Below are 13,480 nucleotides of genomic sequence, written 5' to 3'. Positions count from 1 at the left end.
GATGAGGCAATGGCAATTTTCCACCTTCTTTTGACAGCCAGGCAATGGGTTCAGCAGAGGATTAAAGCGCTCAGGCCCCCAGCAACAACTTTGAAAGAGGAACACTGGATCTCAAGAAGAACATTTAGGGGCACAGAGAGCCACAAACTCCCTTTGAGCCACTCAGAGGAGGACAAACAGCCCCTACCTCTCACTGTGGACACTGGCAGACACTGAGAGTGAGGCTGAAACCAGCCCAGATGACACCCTTCTCCTCCTCCTCCTCCTCCTGTGTCTTCAGAAGCAGCAGCTATGGTGTGGAAGGTGCAGTGCTGTGTGCTGGCACTGAGTGAGCCTGCCCAAGCCACATGCGTGCTCCCTGCACCAGCCTCCTGCCCAGCACCATAACCTGAGGCACCTCTGAAACAACCCCTGTGGGTTAGTTAGGAAGCCGAGCTCCAAACAGGTGACAATGGAGGTGGGAATCAAGCTGCAAAGCCTGGCACCGCCGCTCTGCTGGTGCCTGGGATTGGGGTGGCAGCGCCTGCACACTGATCTTCACACACCTGAGTGCCCAGTGGAGCAGCCGTCCCATCCCCGAGCTGCCGGCCCATCCTGGAGGCCAGCCTGCTCCCAGGGATCGTTACCAGGAGCTCTGTGTTTAGCTGCAAACAGAGCAGCAATGGGAGCCAGGCAGTCATGTTTGTGTGCCTGTGGTTGCTGAGGCAACTCAGGGTGAGCCAGGAGCTGCCAAACCCAACGGCTGAGCCCATGGCACAGCAGCCCCGCAGCAGCAAGGCTGGAAAGGGGCTCCCACCACCAGGGAAAGGGGCTCTCACTACACGGTCCCACTGAACACAATCAGACCGAGGGCATCAGTGTGGACAGGGCTTTATTGCCGAGCCAGGTTACAGCGTGGGGCTGCAGCATCCTTTGGTCTGGACTTCACGAAGGCAGCAGGATGCCATGGGGTGGGGGGGTCACATCGGAGACCTTTGCTGACAGCCAAGCAACACCAAGCTCTCCTGGGATGCATCGTGAGGCTGGGCTGGGATCATCCCAGCAGCACCAGCACTAACAGTGAGACGCAAAGCTGGGGCAGCCCCGTGGTGAGGTCACCGGTGCGGAAGGAAGGAGGTGGTTGCTCTGTGGGGCTAAGGCAGGTCCTCAGGGGGCCTGTAGGGAAGACAGGCTGTGGTCCCTGCTGGGACTAGCAGGGAGGGTACCCCAGAAGCTGGGGCTGAGGTAGGGAAGGTGCCAGCGGGGCAGGGGCACCCTGAGGAGCAGTGCTGTTAGTGTGGCAGCGGGGTGGAGGTGACAGCATGGAGGGAGACACAAGAAGGGCTGGGGGGTGTCACAGCATGGTGGGGAGACAGACACAGTGCTGGAGCAGGGCACATGGCCCAGCAGCATTCCCAGCCCCATCAGAGCTGGGCAGCCTGGGGCTGGCCCCAGTGCAGTCTCCCCGGTCCCACATCACACGAGGATGCCCCAAGGCTGACACGAGCCCCACGGCCAATGCACAGGGACCACAGCGGTGGGTGCCACGGGCGCCCATCCCTACTTTTTCACTTTGGCGTCATAGGTGCCCGCATTCTTGTAGGCACTGACGTAGCCGCTGGTATCCACAATGTTCTCCCGCCCGCTCTTGCCCTTGCCTTTGCCGCTCTCGTCAAAGCGCTCTTTGTGAGACCCTGTGTACTTGGAGGTGTCCGTCAGCCTCTCCACAGCCCCCACCGTCTTGGCTTTCTGCAGTGGGGAGGTGGGATGTGGTTAGTCAAGAACATGGCCCACCATCCTCATCCCTTGCCCCACCTCTGCCCAAAAGACCTACACCCACCCAGGCCATGGGGGCCCTGGAATGCGTTTGCACTGCGAGCAGAGCTCCGTCCTCCCCTCTCAGCCATCTCTCCTGCTCCCACCATCTGAGGGGCTCTCCACTCACCGTGACACCCACGTTGATGGGTTCCTTCCCTGCCACCAGCTGGCAGATGGCTTCATATGCTTCCTCTTTGCTCTTGTCCTTAAACCTCTTGGGGGCCAGCTCCTCCAGAGCCTTCTTGAACTCCTCATAGTTGATGACACGGGCTGTCTTCCCTCTGCAAGCACAAAACCCAGTCAGTCTTCATGTGCACCTCCCTCCAAACAGGGCTGCAGTGGGATGAGTAAATCAGAGAGACTTTGTCCTCCATCAGCCTCTGCAATGCAGCCACGGCCTGGACAATCCTGGCTGAATACTGGGGCTGAGCACAGCCAATGCTAAGCTCCAGGAACTTTTCAGCCACAGGCTGTTGAAGTCCCTGGTGCCAAAACCCTCCTCCCTGGCACTTGGGTGCTGGTGGCAGAAGGGTACATGGATCCCTTCCCACTGCTCCCAGCCCGCCTGGGATGCCCAGCACGCTCCTTCCCTGGCAGACATCAGTCCTTCTCCGGTCAAATTTGGGCAGATGTGCACAGAGCATCTCTCCCACAAGCGCCTGGTCCTTACCTCTTGGGCAGCGCAGCAGCCCATCAACCTAGGCACCAAAAACCTCCCGCTGCTCAGCATCACCTGGCCCCACCAGTGAACAGTCAGGTGCCCAGACAGAGGGCACAGAGGGAGCAGCACGCACCCTTGCTCCTGCACCCTGGTTGGAGCACTGCATAGACACCATGTCCTCAGATACCCCAGAAGCAGCTCCAGGTGCCTTTAGCTCTCCATCTGCCCCTGTGGAGCTGAATCCTCCCCAAGGTCTGTTGGGGGCTGGCCAGGCCCAGGGCACCCCGAGCACCCTCCTCTGCTCCCTGCTGGATGGGAACCTGGCAGAACCACCCATGCCCACCCCACACTGGGGAGAGGGAACACCAAAACCTGAGCCTCCCACCTGCAAAATTCAGACTAATTCGTTATTAGGCCTTGCCAAAGCAGCCACAGACCCTCCCCGAGGCCAGGATGCTGCGGTGCAGCACCCCAGGATGCAGAGCTTGGTACCAGACCCCAGGGAGCGCCGCACCACCACCCTGCACCCACCCCTGGGGCAGCTGGAGGCCCCAGGAAGCCAAGTCACTTACTTCACCTTGGAGAAGACAATGTCCACGTCGGTGCTGGTGACGCTTTTGCCGTCGGTGACTTTGCAGTCTTTGCACAGCTTGGCCCAGTTCTTCCCATTCATTTCTTGCCCTGTAGCCTTGGTGTCGCCGTAGATGGCGAACTTGCGGAAGCTCTCTTCCAGGGATGCCATCTCAGCGCTCCCGGCCATGGGGCTGCAGGGCAGGGAGCAGAGGGAGCTGTTGGTGCTTCGGCTGTGGCTGCCTGCCCCTGCAGAGGTCTCAGCTCCGCTCCCAGCTCTGCTCCCAGCACTGGTGAGGCCGGAGGGAGAGTGGCAGGAGCTGGGTATTGGCAGTGCTGGCGGCGGCTTTGTATGAGCCCAGGGGCCAACAGCCAAGGTCTGCCTTGGGGGATGGAGGCTCCAGACCGAGAGCTGTCAGCAGCGAGGCTGCTGGCTCCAGGGGCTGGCAGGGAGTGAGCGCATCAGCCTGGCCCTTCGGGAGCACTCTCCGGGATGACGCAATGCAGCTCGCTGGTCATGAAGAACCAACTGCTGCTTCCAGCCCCACCTCTGCCGTCTGCTGCCTCTGCCAGCACCTGCATCCCTCTGTGTGGGACCGGCAGTGACACCAGCTCCGGCTTACCCAAACATGGTGCCTGAGGCAGAGGTGCCAAGTCACAGATGGGCCTCTGTGTTCCCTCACAGCGCGGTGGCCACTGCCCCGTCTTGCCTCCCTGCCTGCCTTTGCTTCGCCAGCCTTGCCCTGCCACTTCAGCATCCCTCGGCATCCCTCAGCATCCCTCGGCATCCCTCAGCATCCCTCGGCATCCCTCAGCATCCCTCGGCATCCCTCAGCATCCCTCAGCATCCCTCAGCATCCCTCAGCATCCCTTAGGATCCCTCACCATGCACTGCGCACTCACGGCACGGCAGCCAGGGCCCAGAACATTGCTGCTACAGCGCCCCGACGTGCGGAGCGGGGACCGCGCCCAGTGCCCGGGACGGGGCCTTGGCGAGAGCCGGGAGCGGGCACGGAGAGGCCGCGGGACCTAAGGCTGCGTTGCCTGGCGACAGTCGCTAGGGAGGAGGGGGAGCAGAGATGCCCCCTGTCCCCGCCCGGCCCCGCGCTCCCGCGGGGCACCCGCCGCCCCTGGCCCGCTCCGCTCCGCCCTGCACGGGGCCGGGACCCCCCTAGCCCGGGTGACCCCGGGGTACCCGAGCCCCGGGCTGGCAGCGGCCGGAGCAGGGTCCCGGGGGTCCCGGGTCGGGGGGTCCCGGCCCCGCCGCGCTCTCCCGGTCACTCCCTCACTCCCTCACTCACCTCCGGCGCCGCGCTCTGAGGCGGGGGGGAGCCGCCGCCACCGCCGGTTTAAGGCGCCGCCATGGAGACGGGAGGGGCCCTGGCCGCGCCCGCACCGGGCTCCGGGCCGCCCCTTCCCGCCTCCCCCGGGCAGGGCTGCGGCAGCGGCCGGGAGCGCCCGCGGGGCGGGGAGAGGGAGCCTGGGGAGCCCCCGCCACAACCGGGCCCCATGCAGCCGCACGCCGCCTCTCGCCAGCCCCTCACCACACGTGCTGCCATGCAGCCCCGTCCCGTGCGGGCAGCGCGTCCCTCCATAGAGGAAACGGAGCCTGCTGGGGAGCAACAGACAGTCATGGAAAGGTTTGGGTTGGAAGGGACCTCAAAGCTCATCCAGTTCCAACCCCTGCCACGGGCAGGGACCCCTTCCACTAGACCAGGTTGCTCCAAGCCCCTGTGTCCAGCCTGGCCTTGAACACTGCCAGGGATGGGGCAGCCACAGCTTCTCTGGGCACCCTGTGCCAGCGCCTCAGCTGCCTCCTTCCCCTTGTCTTATTGCTACAGCCCTGCTGAAGGGTCATGTGTGTAAATCAGCAGCTTGGGTCAAACAACAGAGGCAGCTTTTGGCACGGTGCGGTCCCCTGCCTGCCCTCGTCCATGTGCAGAGGAGCTGCAGGGTAAGGATGGACACAAAAGCCCACGGCTGAGCTACCCCAGGGGTGTCAGTTCCGCTCCCTCTGCCCTGTGGTATACCCCTTTTGGCTGAGGGGCATATGTGCTCTGCTGAGACCTTGTTGCCAGCTCTTGGCTGCACAAAGCCCTCAGCAACATGCTCATGCTGATCCTAGCCTGGAGCAGGGTCTGGAGCCCTCCAGAGGTGACCACCAGCCACATATGAGGGTGTGGTTTGGGATCACTCACCTTACCTTTGCTTTGGAGGTGGGTGCGAGGGCTGCTGTCAGAGGATGCAGGCATCTCACAGCAACCTGCCCGCTCTGGACAGCCCCAGATGGCCACAGACACATGAAGGATCCCACTGTCACATCCCTAACCAGCCTTGTGACCTTGTCAGCTTTTTCCACAGCCCAACCAGGGGCAGGGTGACAATATGCAGCTGCAAGGAGGCAAGGGCATCCCAGAGGGAACAGTCAAGGGTAGGCAGGACACGTGGAGGCTCATGTGGAAGGGATGGAATTCATCAGGCCAATCTCATCAATGTGTGTGTCTCTTCTAACTTGTCGTGGTAGAGCTCATACAGGGCCAGAGAGCCTGGGTGCTGCACAGAGGAGGTGGCAGAAGGTGGGCTCTGTCCTGAACAACCATGTTCTTGCTCTTCATCAAATGTGAAAGCAGGTCCCAGAGCACAGAGGCTCAGAGGTGACAGTGGATGGCTGTGAAGCGGGAATTTAAACCAGCAAGGACCTGGGGCTGCCACCTCACCCTGCAGACAGTGGGGAAGAGCTGCTCCTGTGCTTTTTGCTTTAAGGAGGGCGGTAACTGGGGCTGCCATGTTAAGACTAAGGCTTGCTGAAGGTAGAGCCTTGTCCTTAGGTTGCCCTGCAGCTCATCACTGAAGCAGGAGCCTTTGGCCCTGCTTGCAGCTCACACTCCAGAGAGGAGCCCAGGTAACTCCTGGAGCATCCAGCCCGTGCAACTCTGCAGGGCTTGGCAGCAGGCAGGAGCTCAGCAGGACCTAGGCACCTTGGCAGCTCTTCTGTAGATCCTCCAGCCAGCACCGGGGGCTGCAGGTCCCAAAGAGCTAGGAAGTGGCACTTGGAGAGATCGGGGTGAGTACTGCCAGGGCTGCAGAGGTGTCCCATGCAGTCGGGTTGAGCAGGCCAGGTTTCAGTTCCTGAAGGCTGGGGTTTGTTGTGCATTTGTTGTCACCATGACAGCCTTGTTGGGATGGAGCACGGTCCTTGGCTGGCTCCTGCTGCTCCTCATGCAGCCCGGAAAAGGAAGCCCGGGAGGAGGCTGTGACTTGGTCCAGAGCCCGTGGCAGGGGCAGGGGATGAAGAGGAGGTTGCATAGGTCCTGTGATGTGGTGGAGGAGCTTGTGCATGGCTCAGTGCTCAGCTCCCGGGGGGCCTTTTCTTGCCATTTCCAGCGAAGGTCAGGATGTTCCCAGGGTGTCTCCTGCCTCAGGAGCTTACTAAGCTGCAGAACTCCCGTGCTTACCCAAGGCACACCGAGGTTCACAGCTCAGTATCACCAAGACACAGCTTCACATGCTGGGCTTGTCCCTGCTAGGACCATGCCTATCTCCCCACCTTCATACAGAGTCCTGGAGCGCCGTGACTGCTCCAGGGTGCAGCTCAGAGCTCGCACAAGAGCACAACCTCAGTGCACCCTCTGTGCTCACCCTCCCTCTTCTTTGCCTCTTGCTTCTCCCAGAGCGGGGCACCAGACGCTTCCCAGAGTCATCCTGTTTCAGGAACGAGTCGCTGGCTCAGCCGCGCTGGGGTGGGATGAGGTTATGCAGGAACACTGCTTCTCTAGCACAAGTTGCTACCAAACAGAAGGAAGTGTTTCAGAGGTTGTGCAATATGTATACGGTAACCCCAGCAACAGCATGTCCACACGGCATCAACGGGGCTTAGCTGCAGCAGATGAGCTCTGTGTGTGTGTGTGTGCTAGGTGTGCCAGCTGCTCTGGACCAGCTCAGGATGCACAGTGCCAGGCAGAGAGGAGGGGGAGATAAGCTCTAGCAAGACCTTCCTTTTCCCCCTCCCTGCAGTTCCAGGTAGCCCCTTGGGATGCTCTAAAAAGCAGAGCCAGAACAGCCTCATCGAAAAGCATTTCCCAAAGGAAGGCCCCCTTGACTTCAAAGAGAAAACAAGCTTGAGCCAGGCCTGAAGATGAAAGGAAGCCAGGTGATATCCCACACAAGAATAAGGCTTATAGCAGGCACTGCAAGACCTGGCACGGCTGCTGGTGACTGCCATTTATGACTGCAGACTCTGGAAAGTTGTCACTGTCCTGTAAATGCATTTCTTGGTCCTAATAAAAAGCCACAGTGCCTTGCAGTGGAAATGGCCAGCCCAGGGCACTGCCTCCTGCTGAAGGGAGAGTTCATGCCCTGGCAAAAACCTTGTACTTAGTGCTGGAGGAGGCGCTCAGAGATGCCAGACCTCAATGTTTCTGCAGTGATGGGGAGCTGAAGGCAGCAGGATTTCTGCTGTCACCTTAACCTAGCTCTCTCTTGGGCTGTAGCAAGGACTCGGTTCATGGTCATTCCAATCCTCCAGTGTCATGGCCAGGACCACTTTGCCTGCACGCTGGCTCTTGCAGCAGTACCCCAATGTAACATGTTCCTTTTGCTTGCTGCCACAGGTCTACAATGGACCTTCCTCACTCAGGGCAGCAGAAATGCTCTTGGCACCTCAACCCGCAGGATATCTACATTGTGGTCCCAAAAGGACAGGAATGAGGAGGGGAAGGGGGGAGCCCAGGCTATGCCTGCTTCTGCTGTGACCAATTCTCTGCCAAGGAGAACTTCCATGCCCTTGTGGGGTACCACACACAGCACCCAAAAACCTGTGTATATCACAAAGCAGCATCTACAAAGGGCCTTCCCAGCATGAAGCAGCTTCGCAGCTGCCTTTGCAAAGGTTCATCCTTGCTGGGAACTGATCTGGAGAAGAGAGCAGCTCTCCCACAAGCTAAACCTGTCTCACTCTCACCATTTTCACTCTTGGGTGCCCAATATGCACCTTCAGCAGTCCTCTTTTAATGTGGTTATGGCAAAAACTCCCATAAAACCCAGCCAAAATCAAACACATGATCTGCTTGGGGCCCATGACATTCAGGACATCGGGATCCCACCGGCCTGTTCTGCTTGGGCCTGGTTCTTCACTCAGCACCCAGCAGCCTCAACACACAGCCAAGGCACCACATCCAGCAGCCAGTAGTGAAGAAAATATTCCATGTCTCAGCTGGAAGCAGCAGCAGAATTTCTCCCCATATCCACAGAAACTCCCAAACTGGGAGCATCTCGTTGGCCTCCAGTGAAAATCATGGTGTCTGTCCTTGTGGAGAAGCCTGAGGGCCCAGCAGCACATGGAGCTCTGCACTGGTGGTAGCTGGACAGAGACCTTCCTTCAGGTGGGTGTCTGGGTCACACTGCCAGCAGGTACCCCTGGCCACAGCAGCAAGGAAGCTGTGAGGAGTGTGACCACAGGCCAAACCTTCCTGCAGATTAAACCATTATCACTTCAACAGCTACATGGTGCTTCACTTCTGCTGATCGATCACTCATGTAATCCAAGGAGGAGCCAAAGCTCCTCATTCCAGCTCTTACAGGAGTCAAAAATCAGACAACAGAGAGCGATACTAAAATAGTTCTTTAAAGAAGCCTCGGGTCAGTGACCATACCTCTGCTGCCTTGCCAGAATTCCCCAAGGACTGTCCCAGGGAGAGCTCAGCCTGTCTCTGAACCACACTGACCCCATAAACCCTTCAGCAAAGGGAGGACTCACCTACTCCAGCCCTGCAAGGATCAGAGGTTTCCAGGAGCAGCTGTAGTACCACCTTCTCCTTGAAGGCAAGCACTACTTGAAATGCTCACTGCATGAGCACCACGCAGCATGGTGAGGGCCAGGTGACACTGCCAGGATGCTTCCTGATGGAGCCGGGCCAGTTGCCAGCACTCAGGGGTGCTCCTGGAATGCAATGAAGCTTTCGACATGGAGCAGGCGCCTTCCTGCCTCTCTCTGCTGAATCAGGCTTTCCAGAAGGAAAACTGTCTGGGCCCCTCAGTTTAAGAAGGACAGGGACCTGCTGGAGAGAGTCCAGCGCAGGACAACTGAGATGATGAAGGGAGTGGAGCATCTCCCTTATGAGGAAAGACTGAGGGAGCTGGGTCTCTATAGTTTGGAGAAGAGGAGATTGAGGGGTGACCTTATTGGTGCATATAAATGTATAAAGGGGGAGTGTCCCGAGGATGGAGCCAGGCTCTTCTCAGTGGCAAACAATGATAGGACAAGGGGCAATGGGTACAAACTGGAACACAAGAGGTTCCACTTAAACCTGAGAAGAAACTTCTTCTCAGTGAGGGTGACGGAACACTGGAACAGGCTGCCCAGGGAGGTTGTGGGGTCTCTTTATCTGGAAACATTCAAAACCCTCCTGGATACGTTCCTGTGTAACCTTATCTAGGTGTTCCTGCTCTGCAGGGGTATTGGACTGGATGATCTTTTGAGGTCCCTTCCAATCTCTAACATACTGTGATACTGTAAAGCTCCATGGGGAGTGGACTTTGCATGGACCTCACAGCAGAAGCCAGTGTGAGCACTGGGGTGATGTGCAACAGCAAGGCTGGGAGTCCGTCCTGCCTGTCCCATGCTGGCTACACGCACGGGGCATTTGTCCCCAGATATCCCATCCTGCTCTGAACCATTCCTGATGAATGCTCAGCAGCCTGAGCTAGGCAAGGGGACAAACGGCTTAGCTCCAGTCACATGGCACCCGCTCTGTCTTACCGTATCCTGCACCTGCCATAGTCTGGGAAAATGGCTGGTTGTGGTTTCCATGCATCAACACATTTAATGGCTTTAACCTGACAGAGAGAGGGGAGACTGAGCTGAGCTCTTAGGCAGAAGCTCTTCCCTGTGAGGGTGCTGAGGCGCTGGCACAGGGTGCCCAGAGAAGCTGTGGCTGCCCCATCCCTGGCAGTGCTCAAGGCCAGGTTGGACAGAGGGGCTTGGAGCAACCTGCTCTAGTGGAAGGGGTCCCTGCCTGTGGCTGGGGCTGGAACTGGATGAGCTTTGAGGTCCCTTCCAACTCATGATTTGGTAGGTTTCTATGATCTGGTGGGGTGATAAAGGCTCCCCCTCCTCTACTGGTACATCTATCTGTTCACACACAGCCCAGCACAGTGCAGCAGCAGTGGCCTCTCCAGAAACAGTGTGTCCTGCCATGCCAGAGAAGCAGAGGCTGTGCCAGTGCCATAGTTGTCAAGTGACAAATCACTGGGGCACATCCATGTCATTATTACGTGTGCGTAGCTGCTATCCCAGGCTCTGAGATCAGCTGGCTGCTAGGCAGATCTGGACCTGCTGGCAGCTCTGGCCTCAGTGCTCAGCCAGGAATCCGGAATGGGGCATGCAGCCTAGGGAAGCCAGGAGGAGAGGGAATGCCGAAGTACTGTAGCGTGGCAGCCAAGCCAGCTCCTGCTCCTCACTGCCAGCTCTGGGTGCAGTGACTCAGGGCACTGGCTATGTGCCCCAGCGTCTGCACTGGGATTTTGCTGCACTCCAGGCGTGGATGTGGACTAATGTGGATCTGTTAAAGAAAATTCCTTGTCCTGGGTTTCCCACAGCAGAGTCTCAGACTTCAGTTTCTTAGAAAAACAATTTGATAATTGAGTGGTACAGGAATAGGAACAGCTCAAGCTGGGCTCCTCCGGAGAGGGACCCAGCTGAAAGCAGTTCCTGGATTTCATACCCTTACAGTCTATGCTCCCACCACCACACACTGTTCATGTGCCCTGCATGCATCTCTGGATGCCGGAGCGCCTCACAGCAAAGACACCCCAGCCCTGGCCACCAGTGATGCAAAGTGCAGGCTGTCACCCCCGAAGCGGGTGGTGGTCACCTTGAAGAGCACGTGGGGCACAGTGTGGTTGGCCCGGAGCGGCAGGTAGTGGAAGGAGATGGAGGTAGGGACCAGGCGGCAGGCTCGGCTCCCTATGGGGCATGGGTTCCAGGCACTGGCTGCCAGGAGAGAAGGGGAACTGCTGCTCAGTGCTGTGCTTTGGCACTCAGGGAGATGCCTGCATCCTTGCCAATTAGCCGAGCCCATGCCACAAGCTGGGCAGAGCAACCCAAGACACTCACATCTAAGTGTGCCCAGCATCGGATCTCTGTCCCACCCTGCCTCTACCAGGCAAATGCCATGCCTTGCAGGGATGCAGCTTTGGGTCAAACTCAGGCTGGGAATAGGGGTACCACAGTCCCAGCTGGAGGCTAGGGATGGAGCCAGGCTCAGATGTACAGGATGTCCCTGCTCATTGCACGGGGTTGGACTCGATGCCCTTTGAAGGTCCCTTCCAACCCAAACTGTTCTCTGATTCTATGAGCAGGAGCAAGGATGCTCCTCTGACTGGGTGGCAACTCAGCCTCAAGAATGGAGCCGGGGGCTTGTTGCCTGCTGAATGACAGCTGACAGCACTGCCTGGATGTGTAGCATGGCAGCAAGTGCAGCCTGGAGCTCTTGGGGGACAGGACGTTGGATGAAGCTACCATGCATTGGAGTGCATCCCCAGCCACCAACGGGGAGCGTGCCAACCACACCCAGGCAATTTGCCACACAATATGGTCCCCTGGAGCACAGGACCCATCCCCAGGGTGATGACGCAGCCCAAGCCACACACAGTACTCACAAGGCAGAGGTCTTGACGTAGCTGGTGTTGTGGCATGGCAGGGGGCACTTGGGGTGCACACAGCGGTGGCCCCCAAAGGTGTTGATGCAGACGTTGCCCTGAGTGCAGTTGTGCTGCTTCCTGGTGCACTCATTCACATCTGCAGTGGTGGCATGGGGTGAGTGGGGCTGTCCCAATGGTCCCATGCGATGCTTCCTCCCTCCCCTCCTCCCACCACTCTTACCCTCACAGGCACTGCAGTCAGAATGGAGGAGGTAACCAGGTGGGCAGAGGCAGTGGTAGGAGCCGGGGAGGTTGAGGCACTCATGGAGGCAAAGCCGGGTCTGGGGAATGGACTGGAAGAGCTGGAACTCATCCACATCTGGAGGGGTTCAGAGTGGGGTCCCATTATGGCCAAGCCTTGGTTTCCCCACTTCCCCACCATCCTTATCCCTGTTTTACCATGGCACATGCCGCTGTCTCGCATCTGGACCACGTTTGGAGGTTGGTCTCCAGAAGCAGCCCTGGAGGACAAGGAGCTGTTTCCCTTTGGCACTGGGACCAGCCTCTTCCTTCCCTTCCCTCTCCGCACGCGCATCAGAGGCTTTGAGGCCTTCCATGTCACAGGAAGGGCTAGCAGATGCCGGGGCCAGGTGATGGCTGTCACAGCACTTGCTGGTATGCCGGTGGTGCCGGGCTCACCCCACAGCCAGCCGCAGCTCCAGGGGTGCCTGCACGCAGGGCTGCAGGAAGAGGCTAATCCAAGCGTTTGCTGAGTGTGGGAAAATGTCCAGGAGAAGGGATGGATTTGCCGCAGCAGTGTGTGTTACCTCCCAACGTGTTTAATTCATGGAGCAGGAGGAAGGCTGGCAGCAGGGTCCCTGAGCTGCTCTCAGCCCCCTGGCATCCACTCTCCCAGCACCCCAGAGTGGTGCTGCTTGGGATCCCAGCTCCCACTTGTCTTCCCATCCCAACCCTGGCTTGGCGGTGGGGCTGGGGCAAAACAAGGCTTCTGACCCCGGTGCAGGGCATCCCAGCGGGGCTGCAGCCCAGGCCCTGGGAGCTGTCTCCTGCATTCACACCAGTGAGCAACTGTTTTGACAGAGCTATTACTCACCCGTCAAGCTTTTGTCTGAGCTGACCAGTGGTGCCTGTCTGAGTCCTGAATAGGATCAAATCCTGCAACCAGACACACACACAAGCTGTGAATTCCTTCTTATTTCTCTGGTTGCTGCCCCTTGGTATCGATGTAACTCCTTTATCTTCCAATTTGTACTCATGTCTTACACAGCTAAGCACCAGTTGTGGCAGCCTAAAGCTTCAGACAGTTCCTCAATCTATGATATGCTACTAGGCAAAACCACCCAGTCAAAAGAATTCAGTTAAAGAAATACAGCTAACTAAACTCAAATCAGATCTGGCAGCCCAAGAAATTGAAAGGTTTCAGGATCTCTTGTATCCCAGAGCTTCTGATGAGAAGCTGTACTGGGGGCAGCCCAAGCTGCTGGGAAGGTGGAATAGGTCAAACTTGATCTGATACAGTCTATGCTGCTGGGGGACTTGGCTTAAGGGTGCACAGTGGAAAGTGGTATATTGACAGGACACTCCTGAACTTGCCCCCTGACCACCTGCTGAAGCCCCTGCACATGGTCTAAAGATTGACAGCATGTAGGCAGATGGGAAATTTAGTTTTCAGGGTGCAGGGAACAGCAGAGATGCAGCCTCATTCTTCCATACATACTCTCCCAGGTAGTTACTGCACTATGAGTGTGCAGAGGGGCAGAAGATACAGCTATTTCCTCTGGGAAGCAATTG

The 13,480-nt window shown here is 58.1% G+C and overlaps 2 protein-coding genes across 3 annotated transcripts; both read right to left on the bottom strand.

Annotated features, from left to right (window-relative positions):
* Nucleotides 1-1,417: 1,417 nt before the first annotated feature.
* TPPP3 (tubulin polymerization promoting protein family member 3) lies at nt 1,418-3,797 on the bottom strand. Of its 2 annotated transcripts, XM_061375924.1 has the most exons (4): nt 3,652-3,797; nt 3,031-3,222; nt 1,925-2,078; nt 1,418-1,728 (listed from the first exon to the last, which is right to left on the bottom strand). In XM_061375924.1, exons 1-4 carry the CDS (start codon nt 3,657-3,659, stop codon nt 1,540-1,542), a joined length of 543 nt encoding a protein of 180 aa, XP_061231908.1. In that variant the 5' UTR covers nt 3,660-3,797; the 3' UTR covers nt 1,418-1,539. The 2 variants fall into 2 exon arrangements, with proteins under 2 accessions (XP_061231908.1, XP_061231909.1); XM_061375925.1 differs by lacking the exon at nt 3,652-3,797 and having other exon boundaries at nt 3,036-3,171.
* A 6,986-nt stretch (nt 3,798-10,783) lies between these two features.
* On the bottom strand, nt 10,784-12,054 carry LOC133224448 (fibulin-7-like; the record flags this gene model as incomplete). Its single annotated transcript, XM_061375934.1, is given in 4 exon segments — nt 10,784-10,860; nt 10,863-11,014; nt 11,687-11,825; nt 11,910-12,054. Coding segments are annotated over 4 exon segments (513 nt in total), but the record flags the coding sequence as incomplete, so codon positions are not given.
* Nucleotides 12,055-13,480: the final 1,426 nt, after the last annotated feature.

Source organism: Neopsephotus bourkii, unplaced genomic scaffold, assembly GCF_033783945.1.
Source record: "Neopsephotus bourkii isolate Nb327-2 ecotype Australia unplaced genomic scaffold, CSIRO-AGI_Nbou_v1 NB_1680, whole genome shotgun sequence".
Classification (NCBI taxonomy): Eukaryota; Metazoa; Chordata; class Aves; order Psittaciformes; family Psittacidae; genus Neopsephotus; species Neopsephotus bourkii.
The sequence above is the reverse complement of the archived record's forward strand: the minus strand, read 5'-3'. Positions and strand labels throughout refer to the sequence as shown.

Excerpts from the sequence above, each read along its gene's own strand:
- TPPP3 (XM_061375924.1), bottom strand. Across the intron at positions 2,079-3,030 it reads ATTGTCTTCTCCAAGGTGAA|AGGGAAGACAGCCCGTGTCA; the intron begins GTAAGTGACTTG and ends TTGTGCTTGCAG. Across the intron at positions 1,729-1,924 it reads CCATCAACGTGGGTGTCACG|AAAGCCAAGACGGTGGGGGC; the intron begins GTGAGTGGAGAG and ends TCCCCACTGCAG.